This window comes from Neurospora tetrasperma (assembly GCF_000213175.1).
Source record: "Neurospora tetrasperma FGSC 2508 unplaced genomic scaffold NEUTE1scaffold_5, whole genome shotgun sequence".
NCBI lineage: Eukaryota > Fungi > Ascomycota > Sordariomycetes > Sordariales > Sordariaceae > Neurospora > Neurospora tetrasperma.
The window spans coordinates 3568754-3585486 of record NW_009799103.1 but is presented as its reverse complement, the minus strand read 5'-3'; the positions used below and the strand labels follow the sequence as shown (position 1 = coordinate 3585486).

Sequence of the window (16733 nt, the reverse complement as noted above, 5' to 3'; positions counted from 1 at the left end):
TGTCGTGTCAATTCGAAGAGGATTGAGTTGTGTGTGTATATGATGACCCTGAAACCATTTTGATATTTATAAATCGACAACAACTGACTGACGCCGTACCCGTAATGTTAAAGTGAAAGGCCGCGCGCAGCTAACAACAGAAAAACACAAAAGGTATGCAAATACATGAACTCATCTCTGTCCATCCCACCCCGTCCAATGGAGTCCCATATAGCCAGCCAGTTAATAGACCGAAAAAAACACACCAAAAAAAAGTGAAAACAGAAATTACAAAACGGGCAAGAGAAGTGACTGTTAAACTCACTCCTTTGCCTTTTCCCCTCCCTAGTAGCATTCGCTCCTTTTAAGCTCGCCTCTCGCCTTTGCCTTCGCTTTCCTTCTTCGAAGCTGGCGGAGATGTAGACATAGACGTAATAGAACCAGGACCCTCAACAATACCCGTGGATCCCATTAACTCGATCAACGTCGGCCCTCTAGCCCTTACCGCATTCCCATTCCCATTACTTCCTTCATTCAACCTCGCCACCATCATGGTCAGCACCTCACCCGGTCCGTCAACCCCCTAAGACGACTGGTCCCAAGGGCAAGGGTACGTGCCCACCCAACTCTCCACCTCGCTCCTGAGCTGGACAATCTCCGGGTCCGTCTCGCCATTGCCCAAGTAATCCATGAAAGTCTTGACGCGGTTCGCCGCCTTCTCGTTGCCCTTCTTTACCGCATCCTCCTTGGCCGCCTTGTTGATGCGCACAGCAATGGTCACGGCGCGATCGATTATGTCAGCCACGCGCGCAAAGTCCTCTTCCGTGAACCCGCGGGTAGTCATGGCGGGCGTGCCGATGCGCAAACCGCCGGGCGTCAGCGCCGACTTGTCGCCGGGGACGGTATTCTTGTTGGCAGCGACACCGACGAGTTCCAGCACGCGCTCGACGCGGCTGCCGTCGATCCCCTGCGGCTTGAGGTCGATCAGGACGAGATGGTTGTCTGTGCCACCGCTGACAATGGTGTAGCCCAGCCCGTTCTTGTCCTTGGGCTGGCCGAGGCGGGCGGCGAGCGCCTTGGCGTTGGCGAGGACCTGGCTCTGGTAGGCGCGGAACTCGGGCGTCTGGGCCTGCTTGAGAGCGACGGCGAGGGCGGCGATGGTGTGGTTGTGGGGCCCGCCTTGGTGGCCGGGGAAGACGGAGGCGTTGATGGGGGTCTCGAGGTTGTACAGCTCCTCCTCGCCCTTCTTATTGGTGCGGCGGACGCCGCGGCGGAAGAAGATCATGGCGCCGCGGGGGCCGCGGAGGGACTTGTGGCTGGTGGTGGTGACGATGTCGGCGTGGGTGAAGGGGCCGGGCATGACCTTGGCGGCCACGAGACCGGAGATGTGGGCCATGTCGGCCATGAGGTAGGCGTTGACCTTGTCGCAAATTTCGCGGAGGCGGGAGTAGTCGATCAGGCGGCTGTAAGCGGAGGCGCCGGCGACGATGATCTTGGGGCGGTAGATGATGGCCAGTTCCTCGAGCTTGTTGTAGTCGATGTAGCCCGTCTTCTCATCGAGACGGTAGGGAAGGGTCTCGAAGTACTTGGAGATGAAGGAGATCTTTTTGGTGGGAGTCTGGTAACCATGCGAAAGATGGCCGCCGTGGGGGAGATCGAGGCCCATCAAGCGGTCGTGGGTGTCCATGAGGGCCGAGTAGACGTAGAGGTTCGCAGGAGCACCGGACAGCGCTGGAGAGGCCATGTTAGCCTGGCGCATTCTTTGAACAGAGAAGCTGTAGAGCGAGATACTCACCTTGCACGTTGACACCCCATTCCTTGGGATCCAGGCCAAAGGTCTCGAGGGCTCTGTCCTGGCATAACCTTTCGGAAGCATCGATGAACTCGTTGCCGCCGTAATAACGCGCTCCCGGATAGCCTTCAGAATACTTGTCTTTTATCCAAATGTCAGCTCCTGTTCTCCCCATTTTCTCTCTCTCTATCCGAACGTACTCTGCATGGGGCTTCCTAGCGCATCGAGGACGGCCTGGGATGTGAAGTTCTCGGATGGGATAAGGTTGATGAACTGCTTCTGTCTTTGCTTCTCCTACATGGCCCAAACAAGATGGTGTTAGTCGGTCATGCGACAGACAATTGCTTCACTGGGGAGATCACCTTTTCGATAATATCGTACATGACGGGATCGGCCGTCTGCAAGTGGGAGGCGAGCATCTGCGCACCGGGTTAGCGACATCACCACAACCACTAATACCACCAACCATTCCGTCTGGTAAGGAAGGCGGCGCACCTTTTGCTGATTGTCATTGGCAATCGAAGACGAGGAGAACCTCGTCCAGCTCTTGGGTACCAGCCCTGCGCTCCTCTGTCCCTGCAATTGTATCCGGGAAGCGGCGGCGCGACATGTCGTCGAGGCGGCCAGAGTCGCGGCGGAGGTGGTAGAAGCCGCTCGGCGGGCGCAGGCGCGCACAGCAGCTGTGCTCTGGAAGCTCGACATGACTTTTTGTTTTTGTTGTTGTTGTTGACTGAATGGTAGATTAGAAAAGGAAAAGGTCAGTCAAATGTTACGTAGATGGCTAGATACGGATATGATATGAGACGAGGCAACATACGGGATCGGCAACGACAAGAAAAATGACGGGATGGGAAAGTTACTGTCGGTACCCTTCACTGCACAGCCAATCCCATTCAATCCACAGTGACAGACACTTCTTGTTACTTTATTAGACCCCAGGGCGAGGATAAAACGGATTCGCTTGGATGTTGGACTTTTCTTTTTTCTTTTTCGAAATGACTCCCAAGGGAAGAAAGAGTTATGTAATTAGTCCTCGGTGTTAGTCAACTTACCCGGGTAATGGTGGTGATGGTCGATGATGCTATGCTATGCTGCCCTTGTCAACTTATTTATCGCTACCTGTCTTCGTCGTGGTCGATAATACTACAGTTATAGCATAAGGTATCTCATCACCACAGCCAAGCTATGAAAACCTTGATGATTCCGTATCACACCTCTCCTCTCCTCTCTCTCTCTCTCTTTCTCTTTCTCTTTCTTTAAAGTATACAACTCGACGGAGGTTGAATTCGTCCAAACAGAAACATGGAGTCACCCGAACCTAACCGACCGGCTATCTTTACCCCACCAAAAACATGACGAAGGCTCACACCTTTAAGCCCGGCTTGTTCCCCGAGCTCTTGCCAAATCCACCCCCATAGCCCAGCACTTTTCCCAACGATACCACCCTAACTAGCTCCCCCATTTCACACACCCAAACCCGCTACCACACCATCATCCCCACTCCCCATCCTCCGATCTAGTCCGACCTCTTCCCTCGTTCACAGCAGTGACGGGACAAGCAAACCCTTGCCCCAACTTTGCTCCCCCCCCCCCCCCAGTCCCCACAAATTCCATTTGTCCCCCTCCCCACTGCTCTCCGTTCCGTTCCCTGGTTGCTTCAAAAACCCCTCCTCCCCTCCCCCCATTTTTGTTCCCATCTCTTCTTCTTCTTTTTCTTCTTCAATCAACTAAACTGGGTATGATGAGCCCGCTAAGAACACCAGCGCTTTTGCTCCTCCAGGATCTTCTCTTTTTCGGAAGAAAGGATCTTCTTAGGGGGACGATTCATTTCGCTGATATGCCCTGGCGCAAAACTCACCACTCTGAAAGGGGACAATTTGAGGAAATCTCTGACCCAACTTTTTCCTTCTCCTCGAGAGAGAAAAGAAAGAAAAGGGGTTTGGTTGATGCACGATTTTCGCTGTAGGCGGTCGTTTCATAGCAAGGCCTTGTGCTTTGTTCTCTTTTCTACTTCTTTTTGAATATATCCTATAGATAGTTGGCGTTGAGGGGGTTTTGGTGGAGGAAGATAGGTGTTGATAAAGATGAGAAGCCGGCCACGTGGGTGGATGAATGGTTGGTCTGGTCTGGTTCAAGGACCTGATCTGATGGCTGTTGATGGCTCTTGATGTCTGTCAATTGCCATCGTGGACTTGCTGTTCGAAGCTACAGTAGTCTACGTGCGCGCTTGACTATCTGCTCGGATCACGATGTGCTGAGCGTGATTTTGTGGTGGTTTAGCTAAGCTACCCATGCTCTTCCCATGCTTTTCGCTTTGTAGATCACATCTGAAGGTGAGACAGTCCTCGTGTCATTGCAAGTTCGATGACGATGTCATTCATCCATCATGGAAGTGATGTTTCCTGCGAAGGGAGGGTCGTCGGCGTCGGGCTTCTACCCAGACACACGAAATTACATCACCGCATGCAAGCTCTTTAACATCACGAGTCGAGGTTCCATGGAGAAGGCGTGAACTGGAAAATGGTATCATACAAATGGAGTCAAGCACGCACTGCGGTACATGAAAGCAATCTGAAAAGAACAGCAGCTTTGTGCTCAACAACGACGTAATCGCATTGTCTCCTTGCATCCCGTCCCTTTCGGCCTCTTGTCCCATGAGCGCGCGGCGATCAAGAGCCTGATGAATATCTCTGCTCGGAAACGCAGCTAGATCGTGGTTCTTTGACTGACATTTCTTGTCGCCATGCGCCAGACGACATGCAAAACGCCCACAACACCATCCTTTGCTGTCGCCCGTGTGGTATCACCAACAATACCTCCCACAGAAGTGAAAGCACCATCAACTAGGGAAAACCGGACGACCAGAAGCGGATTTCCACGCGTAGATTTTGGAGATGTAGAGAGAATTGCGACCAGAAAAAGAAGCCCAACCGATTACTCCGAATGCAAGGCCGCCAATATGTCCGTCTTCTTCCATTCACGTCATCATCCCAGTAATCTACTTGGACTCCTCCTCCTCGCCGGCGAGAGCGTTGCGCTTGGCAGCCTGGCGCTCGAGCTTGCGCTCGCGAGCGGCCTTGGTGCGGGCACGCTTGGCGTCCATCTCCTCCTTGATGGCCTTCTCGCGAGCCTTCTCGGCCTTGGCACGGTGAATCTGCAGTAACAAACGTCAATATCCGTCCTCCGAGTGCCTTCCTCCGCTCGGGTTGTGGTGGGTGTACGTACGTGCTCAACGAGGGCACGCTTGTGCTTGAAGGTGTTACCCTTGGCGAGGTGGTAAAGCTCGTGGTAGAGGTGCTTGTCGATCTTGCCGGAAGCACGGTACTTGACGAGCAGACGACGGAGGACCCGTTGGCGGCGCATCCACAGAACCTGCCTGTAATCGTAGAAATCCCTCCGTCAGCAAAAGATATTCCCCAAGAAAAGTTTGTCGGTCCAAGACATTTGCCACCCTCCATTATCTCCGTCTCTCAATCATGTCCTCCACCAGGCCCAAGCGTAGCCTCCCATAACTCGTCCCATGCGATGATAATGATAATGATAATGATCCTCCTCTTGCCAAATGTCTTGGTCGTAATGATGGGTTTTTTGTGTTCGGGTTGTACGTACTCGGGCATACGGGCATCGGCGGTACCCTTGCGCTTACCGAAGCCGCGGTGACGGCCAATGCGGCGGGCAAGGTTGAGCTCACGCGCACGGGAGCGCGAGTGCATGGTGACGGGCTTCTTGATGATGAGGCCATCGGCAACGAGCTTGCGGATCGTCTGGCGAGAGTTGGCGTTGCTGATCTCGGAGACCTCATTGGGGTCGAGCCAGATCTTGCGCTGGCCGACGCCCAAGACGGAGGACGCGAGCCGCTTCTGGGTCCTCAGGTTAACCCTGAAAGTCGCGGAAAAAAGTCAGCCAACTGCATCTTGGGAAACTGTCCGGATTGCGGTCATGGTGTCGCTTTTGTCGGTTTTGATGGCGCAGCGTGGTGGTGGTGGTGGTGATTGATGGATGGATGGTGATGAGCATCATGGACTGCACTGCCGGGGACAACCAGTTTTGGCGATTCTGACGCAAACGACAAAGAAACCCTCGTTTGTGTTCATTTGTTGGAAAGGCTTCATTCCTCCCTCAGAATCGCCAAAATGCTCGTCCCGGCAGCCAATTTTTCTCATTTCGCGAACGAACGGGACGGCATGACGATGCTACTCACATCTTGACGGATTTCTGCGTGGATGGTCGGGTCTGGTTGACGATGGATTGAAATTTCCACGGGCTGAGGGGGAAGGTCGGAATCTTAGAATTTCTCACACCACCAGTTTGTGGGTTTCGCCGGGTGGGGACCCAGCGATGCCTGCCATTGGCGAGGGTTAGTGAGGGCTGTCACGGGGCGGGTCACGTGCACTGAACGGACTCTAGCAGCAGCAGCGGAAACTGCAGTGACTGTAATTGCCATTCACTCATCAAACACCAAACATCATTCCACGCCTCCCGGTGCCTTCACTTTGCCCGTGTATTGCCTCGTACTTTCCCTTTGCTTTCAAAACCTGACAGCAGTGTCGGCGTGACGGTAATTTTGCCGGTCGTTAATGTCCGGGTGGCAAAATCAGTAGCGTTGTGCAGACCGTTAGCAAGTGTCGCAGCACTTCTCAGCACTTGTTGTTAGCGGATTGCATGCGACTTGGTCTGCCACTTATACGGCATCACGGGACCAACTGGAAGCGATTGGACCAGCAGCACATTTGTCTCATGATGATTCATTATGATTGTGTTTGATACAGCAGTCCACCGGCCTTACGGAAAAAGATAAAAAGGAGCTCGCCCAGCAGTAGTACATCCGATGTCAGTGGCGCGACTGGCCATCAGAGTTGCTGGTTTTCATGTTGGCTTTACCGGAAGACAACATTCTTCAAGAACGCATCTGCTAGATGTCCTGGCTTTGCCCCTTGAACCAAGACCGAAAGAAGACAGGAAAAACAATGAAGGCCATACTGACGAACTATATAGAGCCTATGTATGGTCCACCGGTGATATTTCGTGAGAGAATCATAACTACGACCATATGTATCAAAGCGGTAGGATGGATAACTCCCATTACCCAAGTGTTGCCAGTACGATGTCGCTCTGTCAACTGAAGGGCATCTCGTGAACTCCCTTCAACTTCCAATCCTCATCCTCTATCAACCACAACACATCAACAACTGAATTAACTCCACTGCCATCTGCCTTTCCATACTATACACGAAGCATGTGGGAAAAAAGGAAAAAAATACAACACTACCGAGGTAAGCACATTAGGGCGTGTTGCCAGCCAGTAACTTTAACGGATGCTTATGCTATGATATGCTATATGTTGTGGTGTAGGTATCCCTTGTGTCAACATTCGACGAACGAACGAACGAACGCTGCAGCACGCGCAGGTCTACCTGCTAGTTTACCAGGTAAGTAGACAGGACTACTGCACTGCGGGGGAAAAGTAGTTGGGAAATTGTATAGACTCGAGAGATAAGAAACTCAAGAGACAAGAGACACGAGTAAGTAATGATCTACTGCATAGTACACTAGAGAAGTTTGTATATCGTAACGATTGTTTAGTGTGAAGGTACGTGGGTAGGTAAGCATGGAGCAACAAACTTGATAGATAAGAGGAAGAAAGAGGGTAACGTGTTGAATGAATACAAAAGCAATGATGGAATTGACGATGCAATGAAAGAAAATATCCCAGAAAAAAAAGAAAGAAAGGTCGAAGTGATTCTGATGTCTGTCTGCTTGATGATGTTCATACCCCTTGGGATGCCTTACTATAGAGGCGATTTTTGGCCTCGTTCATCGTTAGCGCCGTTCATACCTACCTACCTACCTATATACCTACCTACAAGTACATTAGCTAGGTAACCACATGTATCAACATCAACCACAACAGCACACCATCCAAATCATCACATATTTCTTCTTCAACAAGTGTAGCGTACGCAAGGTAGTGTACACATCTAGCTTTAAGCTATCAATTCTTTTATTCAACTGCATGCTGTATGCTTGACGCTGATCATCAGACCGCACGATAACCGTCCGCCATTTCGCATTTCGCTTCACTCAGGGGCATCATCCTCCACCGCCTCCTGAACAAGATCATCCAACCAACCAAACACCTTGCAGGCATCATCAACCGAAATACACGCTAGAAGACATAACATTACTTTTCATACCGCTTATTTCACAACAATTCTATCTAATGTACAGCAGAGAGATATAAAGAAAACACTTTTTACCCATCCGGCTTTCTTTTCGCTTTCCTTTTTTTTTTTCCTCCTTCACCTCTTTTCCCTTCCGCTTTCCTTTTTCTACTCCATCTCCTTCTTCTTCTTCTTCCACAAACTAATCAAACATCTCCCCCCCACCCGCAACATCCACCCGTCCAACACTCATCAACTCCTTCTCATCCTCCACCTCATCATTGCTCAATCCCAATCCACCCGTTCCACCCTCGGCCTCTCTGCGCTCGCGCACCTGCGCACCCAAACGAAGTGCCACGCGCTTAAAGTAATCTTGCATGCTCCTCTTGACGTTCGGCGCCATATTTCCTTCTTGAGATTCCAAGTACTTTTCAAACACCTTGCTTTCCTCATCCGCCACCGCGAAAAGCTGGACGAAAGCGGCTTCGGCGGCCAACTTGACGGGGATGACCATGTCGCGCACCGAGGCGAAGACGGGCGGGGCGAGTAGAGCCAGATGGGGACGGACGAGGTCGGGGTTGGTGCGCGCCAGTGTACGAACAAGGACGAGGGCGAGACGGCGCGAGTCGGTCGGTTGGCCCGGTGGAAGGAGGGTGGAGATGGTGGTGAAGAGGGGTTTGGTTGCTTCGAAGGATTTGGGCACGGGGGACAGGAGGTATTTGCCGGTGGCGAGAATGAAGTTTTCGGTTATGAAGGTCTAGAGATGAATTAGTGAGGGTCCTTGCTTGCATGGGGAGGGAGATGGAAGGGGAGACGGAAAGGGAGGTGGGAAGGAAAAACAAAGACTCACGTTCTTGCTTGCCATGCCCTGGCACAAAAGCTCAGGCAAGTCATCCACCAACGAAGAATCCAAGAGGGTCTCAGGGCTCTCCAGCAGGACGGCGTTCAAAGCCAGAACACTCGAGTTGCTAAAGTCCCTGGTCAGGACTCTGTTCTTGAGAAGCTGGGCAGCCACCTCGTCCGAGACGTTCTTGACAAGGGCACCAAACAGCTTGGCGTAGGTGATGGTCATGGTGTCGTCGCGCTCGTCCGCCTCGGTATCAATAAGACCGAGGACGGCGGTGCGAGAGCCCTCGCCCATGTTGGCGCCGGCCTTGCTGATGACCTCGTACAGGGCCTTGAGCATGGCCGTCTTGACGCCGGCGTCGGAAGTCTTGGAGCCCGTCACCAGCTCGGCAATCAAAGGATCCACGCGGGGAGTAAACTTGATAAGAGTACCCAGAGCCTTGGCGGCACGACTGCGGAGCACGTCGCTGGAGGTGTCGGCCAGCGACTTGGCGAAAGTACGCTGCAGCTGCGGCAGGAAGGGCTTGAGCGCCGTAGGCATCTTCTCGAGCAAGTTGTTGAGGGTAAGCAGAATGGCGGACTTGACCTCGGTAGAGCGTTCGGAAACGACACGAATGAGCGGACCGGTAATCTGCGTGACAAACGGCTTGAGCGAGGCCTCGCTGGTCCGGTCGACAATGTCCGAGATGGCAAGGGCCGAAGCCACTCTCTGATCTGCCGAGCCATTCATAAGACCCTGCAGGAAAATCGGGAGAATGGCGTTGATACCCTTGGGCAGCTCGAAGCCGCGCAGGTTGACGCCGGCAACGCCGACCTGAAGAAGAGTCTGGCGAGTAGAGATGACCAAGTTCTCCATGTCTTCCTTCCTAAGCTTCTTGGTGAACTCGCTAAGCGCGCTCCAGGCAGACTTGACCACGTCCATGTCCCTATCATCGAACGAGAGCAGGAGAGAGCGGATGATATCCTGGTTGTAGCGCGAGTAGTCCACATCGGCCGAAGCAAAGAACTTGGACAGGTGGAACGCGGTAGACGCTCTTCTGCGGTGATCGTCGTGCTTGAGAAGCTGCAGCAAGGTCTGCATAACCATGTTGAGACCGTCGTACTCGTCAATGGACAGGATGACAGTGTCGAACGACTCATCAAGCTCCTCGCGGAGGGTATCGTCAGTGCAGTTGATAATGTTATCCATAAGCGAGTTGATGATGCTGGGCAGGCGACGGTTCATAGCCGCGCCGGCAACCTTGGACAACGAAGCCAACGCCTTGGCGTTGAAAGAAGAAATAGGAGGCTTGATGAGGCTGGGAATGAGGTTTGGCAGAATCATGTTGGAGCGAGTAGTCTCGGTAAGCAAGGTGAGCAGAGCCGCAAGAGCGTTCTCAGCCTCCTCCTCATTGGCGAGAAGGGTGAGAAGGAAGGGCATAACCTCTTCGACCGCACGCTTGCCGAGAATCTGCTGCAAGGAATCGAAGGCCTCGGCGGCGGCTTCTCTGACATCTTCGTCGCGGTCGGTAAGCGCGGTACGCACAACCGAGATGAGCGTCTTCTCGTGATCCTCGAGGGCCTCGGGAGAGGCAGAAGCGATGAGCTCCTTGAGGGCAAGGCAGATACCCTGTCTGGCATCAACATCGCTCGAGGTCTGGAGACCTTCCTCGAGAGTGGGCAAGAGTGTCGCCAGAACGCCATCGCCAGCCTTCCTTATCAGCTCGCCCAAAGCATTGCTGGCAATAATCTTGTGCTCCATGTTGGAGCTGCCGAGACGGCGGATAATGAGCTGAGTGAGAGTGGGCACAAGCTCCTTAAGAATGCGAGGACTGTGGACAAGAGCCTTCCACACACTGACAGCAGCGGAGCGGACGGCACCCGAGGTGTCGCAACGGCAGATGTAGAGCGAGGACAGGACCTTGTTGCGCTTCTCCTCTCCGAGGATCTCACGGAGAGAAGCACCAGCTTCCTTGACAGTTTCGATATCCTCTTCTTCATCTTCACCATCGGTGACCTTGACACCGGTAAGGTTGAACAACAGATCGCCAACGAGCTCGACGGAGCTGAGACGGATACGGTAGCTGTCATCAGCGAGACCACGCTCAAGCTCGGGCAGCAAGAGATCGACAGCTCTAACGGCAAAGTTCTTAACCAAGAGACGACCAGCACGGAGGGCAGTATCTCTGATAGTCTCGACATCATCAGCAAGACCAGACAAAATAGGAGGAATGATCTTGGCCAAGTAGTTGGCGAAGCTGTTTCCGAAGCAGACAGGCAAGAAGATGAAGAGCGACATGAAACCCTCGCGAACAGCAGGCTTGGAGGATTCGACGTTCTGCAGGATGGTAGGCAGAGTCTCCTCGAGTCTGGAAGTACCCAGACCAGCGAGGACCTCGGAAAGGGCCTGTGCGGAACCAAGTCTGTCTCCGGCGCCAGTGTCGGACTTGAGGGTCTGCATAAGACCCGGAATGAGGTCCGGCAAAGCGTCTTCGCCCAACTTCTCGACCAAAGATCCGAGGGCTCTGGAGGCGGTAGCGCGAGTAGTCGGCACGGGGTCGACGATGGCAATCTTAAGACCGGCAACGAGAACAGGCAAGTGAGCGACGAGATCCTTGCGCTCTGTGAGATGGGCAAGACTGCCAATGACCTGCGCAGCCTTGCGCTTGGTGTTGGAACGATCGCCGAGACCGCGCTGCAGGATACGGCTGACAAGAGCCAGCGAGGGGGCATCAAGGTAATGGACGAACTGAACCTTAATGAGGGCGTCCAAGGCTTCGTCGGTGTACTTGGTAGGGTCACTGAGAGCCTTGAGCAGGATGTCGACAAGGCTGTGAATTTCGGGGTTCTCGATAACCTCGCCGAATCTCTTCAAGCTCTTGTTGGCGGCAAGTCTGACCTCCTTGTGACTGTCGTTCAGGACAGCGGTAAGGGGAGGAATGATCTCCGGCAGACTCTGAGCCAGCTGCTGGGGATCAAGGTAGGCCATGGCACCGAGCAAGTCGCAAGCACCCTTCTTGGATCTCCATTGGTCCTCGTCAAGACCATCGAGAAGGGTAGGGAGAATCTTTTTGACACCGAAGGAGCTGAGCTTGGCAAAGCAAGACTTGGCAGCATGCAACGCGGCTTCACGGACATTTGGGTTGCTATCACCGAAGCCAGCAAGCAGTTGCGGAACGATCTGGATGACGTAGGGCTCAAACAGTCTGCCTAGGATGGTGGACAGAAGCTCCAAAGCAATCATGGCAGACTCGCGCTGGTTGACCTCCTTCTTGTTCTCGAGGGCACTTCTGAGAGTGATCAAGATACGGTGCTCCTTGAGCGAGTTAACACCACGGCCAAGGATAAGACCGGCAAGACCGTAGGCGGCACCACGCTGAACAGCGTAATCCTTGGAAGTCATCAAAGTCTCAATGACCTGCTCAATGTACTTGTTGGACTTGTCTCCGCAGGTGCGGACAAGAGGTGGGAGACACTCGGCGATAGCATACTGGACAGTCTCAGAGGGGGTGCTCAGGGTGGCAATCAACCTGTCAATAACCACAGGGATCTTGGCATCGCCGTGCTTCAGATGGCGGGCCAGCGCACCGTACATAATGATGACAGCCTCGTTGACACGATCCGCGAAAGCAGTACCCTTGTCGGGAGCCTCAAGGGTCTTCTCGAAAGTCTTCATGAGCTTGTCCAGGATGGACTTGCCGTGAATCTCGATGGCAGTATTGGCAGCCTCCAACATCTGGGCTCTGACGTTACCGTTCTGGTCACCCAAGGGGCCGTTGTCAATGAGGAAGGCAAAGAAAGGCTCGAGCTGGTTCTTCTGGAGCAATGGTGCAATACCCTGGAAGGCTAGGGCAAGGCCTTGTCTCGCTTCCCAGGGGTCAGAAAGGTCCTTCTTCTTGGGCATGCCAAACTCATCAAGCTCGGGAAGACGAGGCTTGGCGAGCTCAGTGTAGGACTCCCTCAGCTTCTCAAGGATGGGGTTGACGGCTGAGAGGTTTTGCCCGAGCGCCTCAGCCAGACCCTTAGCAGCGGCACGGCGAAGCTGGCCATCCTTGCTTTCCAAGTAGGGCAGCATCTTGAAGGCAAGTTCCTCGGTGACCTGGAATTCGCTCTCCTCCCAGATATCACGACCAAGGTCAGCGTTCTCCGGAACATCGTCGTGGCAAGCAAGCCAAATCTCTTCCGAGGTGGAGAGCTCACTCATGTCAACATCGGAACTGATGGCTTGCAGAGCCGCAGTGCGAACGGCGACCTGAGGCACAATGGCACCGCGGGAAAGAACGGCAATCTCCTCAGCAGAAATGTTGGGAGCGATGCAGCGGACCATGTCGGAGAAGCAGTCCTTGATGATCTTGTAGTGCTGGTTGTAGTTTTGCATCGAGGTGATCAACGTGGAAAGAATCTCAGCGCGTGGGGTGGCCTCGTCAGCATAGACATCGGTGTGGAAGGAAAGGAACTCGATGGCCAGGACGAGCGTGGCATCCTTATCATCGGCATTGGAACCGAAGCCACCCTTCTCGAGGACGAGGAGGATGAGCGGGAGCATGTAAATGAGTGAGATAACATCGAACGGGCGCTGTTCACCGGCGAACCTGAGACGATAGAGAGCACGAGTGATAAGATCGTCAAAAGGTTCCTCGGTAAGGTTCTCCGGGAGCGCGGACACATTATGCGCCCTGAGGGTAGCGACACCAATGAAGGGGCGGATAGGGCCAACACGAGACGTGACGCACTCTGAGCAAGAGATGAAAGCCAGAGGACCGGCCTCACCGGTGATGAGAGTTGCACCAGCATCGATGACACTAAGGGTAGCCTTGACCGCGGGACCCATCCAGCGGCTGGCATCAGTGGGAGGACCAGTAGCGAGAGCCTTGACAATGCCAAAGCCACGCAAGAGGTTGGCCGCGACGTGCCTAACGCTCTCGCGGATCTCCGCTTCCTTCTTGAGCTGAGCATTGACTTTGGCGTTTTCTTCCGCTGTGAGCTTCTTTTGCACTCCCTTCTTCTGAGCAATCTGCTCACGAAGCTCCTCCTCCCACTTGAGAGTGTGGTAGTTGGGATCATTCTTGTTGGGAACGACGTTCTGTTTCTTGGCCAGCACATCGACGAAGGCGGTTCCTTCAGGCGTACGGAAGATGGCCGCCTCGAGAGGGCCAACGGACTGGACCTCAGAGACCTTGAGGTTCTGTTGGATGAGGTCGACAATGCGAGGAGTCATAGTCTCAGGGGCGACGAAAACAAGCTCGGCAGCCGCATTGTATGCCGCCAGCCTAACAGCCTCGGCCTTTTGCTCGTAGAGTGTCCTGTTGACGATCTCATCAAGCAAACGCTGCTCGTACTTCCTGGCAAGCCCACCAGGATCGGTCTCCACCTTCAAGCAGAGATCGATCCAGCTCGCCCTGGGGATGAGCTGCGACTTGGCGAGAACAAGCAGAGAGCACATTTGGGATTCGAGCTTGGTCTTGTCAGGCTCCGCACCAGCACGCTTCTGGTACTCCTCGGGCTTCAAGCAGATAGCCTTGAGAACGAGGTGGAGGTTGGAGGTTCCAGTCTTGGCCAAAGCCGCCGCACTTTCCTTGTCAGCTGCCTCGGTCGCCTCAATCCAGTGCCAAAGACCTTCGACAATGGTTTCGGTGAGGAGAGCTGATGGCCCCTCGGCCTTGGCGGAGGACTGAGCATAGAGGGTGGAAAGAGCGTCAATGGCATCGCGGCGGACCTCGGGGCCAGTGGCAGCCGAGCTGATCACGTAGATAAAGGCCTGGGCCCAAGCGACCCTCTCCGGGAGACCAACACCGTTGAGGAAAGGCGCAACAGCACACAAGGCGCTTGTCAGCCACTTGAGATCCTCATCGGCAAACTTGCCGTATATCCTGGGGTTGAACAGGTAGGACGGCTTGGGGTTAACGGCCAAGCTGTTTTTTTGGATATTGGCCTTCTTGTAGACGGCCTCAAAAGTGGAGCTCTCCGCCCTCCGAATCAGCGACTCGACAGCGCAAAAAACAAGAGCGCCGGTAACAGTACCGTTCTGAGCAGCAGTGGCAGGGTTCGCGACAACCTCGGCAAAAGTAGTTCCCAGGGGAGTAACGATAGCCTCGGCGAACTTGATGAAGTTGGCCGGCAGGGTTTCTTGGCTCTCCTTGTTGAAGGCATAGAGAATATCACCAGCGCGAAGAATCCAAGTGCGTCTGACAGGCAGCTTCTTTTCGCCTAGCCCCTTGACGTAGGCATCAGCAAGAGGCTTTGGTACCTCCTCGCCGGCATTCAAAAGATAGACTGCGCTGGCGTTGAGAGCAACAGTCTCGGCGCTCAAGGCTGCCTCGTTACCTTCCTTTCCTGTTACCAGAGGGAGGCCGTTGGCAATCTTGTTGGCAATACCCGTAGACACCACCAAGGCAACAAGCATCTCGGAGTGAAGTACTCTGTGGTCAGCAGAGGCGAGCTTTCCGGTCTTTAGTGGGTTAAGAACCTCATCAGCCACCTTTTCAAGAAGGGCAACGTCCTTGCTCCGGGCAGCGAGGCCCTTGAAAACGGTGACAGCGCCACTGCGAATGACGGCATTGGAAGATTTGACGTTGTTGAGCAGAGGCTTTACAAACCTTCCGTGCAGGGCAGCGGAAAGATCAAAGTCTTGTGGCAGGGCGCCGACAAGAGGAGTGATGAGGTCGTTGAGCACCACCTCAGGGGCTCTGAGCAGACCCTTCTCCAACGACGGGAAGACCTCCTTGTCGAGATCCTCCAGAGTGACGAAGCTCGAGAAGAAATCGGACAAAGCAGCAGCCTGGTGTGGGGGGACCTGTGTCCTGGAACCAACAATTTCGCGGGTATAAAAGGTAAAGTACTGGCTCTTGAGCTTCTCGATGATGGGGGCGGCTTCCTGTTTCCTGGAGCAGACACCAGCAATGACACCGAGCAGGACGGCATACTTGGCCGTAGGCTGGGTTCCCTTGGCAGCAAGGGCCTTGACAGCCTCCTCAATGACCTTTTCCCTGTCATCTCCAGCCGCCAGTTTCCTCAAGCCGCGGCGGGTAATGACGAGGGCGGACTTGCTGACGGTTCCCCTGGAAGTAGGCTGGCAGCACTTTTCCAGCACCTCAGCAAGGGACAGGGTGAGATCCTTTCCAAACTTTTCCCACATGGGAGTACTGGCCAAGTTCTGAACCAACAGGCTGCACCATTCGACCAAGGTAAAGGCGCTGCCAGGCGCAATGGCACCCTTTTTGATTTCCTGACCGATGGCGGCGACCAGAGGCGTAAGAATCTCGGGCTCTCCGTTCTGGGCGAGCGCTACCAAGCATTTCTGGACGGCGGCACGAGAAGGGCGATCGTGGTAAAAGTCGTGGGTCCAGAAGAGAACCTTGAGGACGGCGAGAGTTGTTGGTCGGTCGAGGGCTGGTGGGAGAGAGGGCGCAGGAGCAGAGAGTTAGCCTGTTGATCTTTCAAGTCTCAAGGTAGCTAAAAAGTATCTAGCTGCCAAAGGTATAGTTCTCTCTTACATTTTTGGGACAGCTTCTCCTCGATGGAGCGTAACTGGGAAATCCGCGCCGAGGTGGACGAGGAGGTCAGAGCAGCCTTTGCGGCTACGAGATCAAAGTCGGCGGGCGCATTGCTGGGGGTGCTCGCGGCGGCGGGCGAGGCGGCGTCTTCAGACATGATGTCGGGTGGGTAGAGGTAAGTATTATTTGTTGAAGTCTCTAATGTGGGGGTCGAGGCTTAACGGAACATGGTCGGGCAGCTCGGACTCGGGAGGGTAGATGAGTAGTAGCTCGTCGTCGAGGGTTGGCGCAGCGTAAACCTCTGTCTCGTCGTTTCCCTTGAGGATCGATGTGGTCGACACACACGACACAATGGACTGGACCGGACCGGAGTTATGAACGAGTGTCGCTCCTCTTCTTTTGCTGGCCCGCGGGAGGTCGTAGTGCCCGGTCGGTGTTGAAGTGGGTAGTTGGTACCTGACCAAAGAATGTAGAGGTAGGTAT

The 16733-nt window shown here is 54.1% G+C and overlaps 3 protein-coding genes across 3 annotated transcripts; all 3 read right to left on the bottom strand.

Annotated features, from left to right (window-relative positions):
- Positions 1 to 33: 33 nt before the first annotated feature.
- NEUTE1DRAFT_67972 (uncharacterized protein) lies at positions 34 to 2473 on the bottom strand (the record flags this gene model as incomplete). The annotated part of the gene is made up of 4 exons (XM_009855385.1): positions 34 to 1710; positions 1775 to 1912; positions 1972 to 2065; positions 2267 to 2473. The coding sequence occupies 4 exons, from the start codon at positions 2471 to 2473 to the stop codon at positions 563 to 565; spliced, it is 1587 nt and encodes a 528-aa protein (XP_009853687.1).
- A 1777-nt stretch (positions 2474 to 4250) lies between these two features.
- On the bottom strand, positions 4251 to 6039 carry NEUTE1DRAFT_95875 (60S ribosomal protein L19; the record flags this gene model as incomplete). Its single annotated transcript, XM_009855384.1, has 4 exons — positions 4251 to 4925; positions 4997 to 5147; positions 5381 to 5650; positions 5973 to 6039. Coding segments are annotated over 4 exons (579 nt in total).
- Positions 6040 to 7937: 1898 nt separating this feature from the next.
- Positions 7938 to 16407, bottom strand: NEUTE1DRAFT_67967 (uncharacterized protein; the record flags this gene model as incomplete). Its single annotated transcript, XM_009855383.1, has 3 exons — positions 7938 to 8689; positions 8783 to 16146; positions 16251 to 16407. 3 exons carry the CDS (start codon positions 16405 to 16407, stop codon positions 8135 to 8137), a joined length of 8076 nt encoding a protein of 2691 aa, XP_009853685.1.
- Positions 16408 to 16733: the final 326 nt, after the last annotated feature.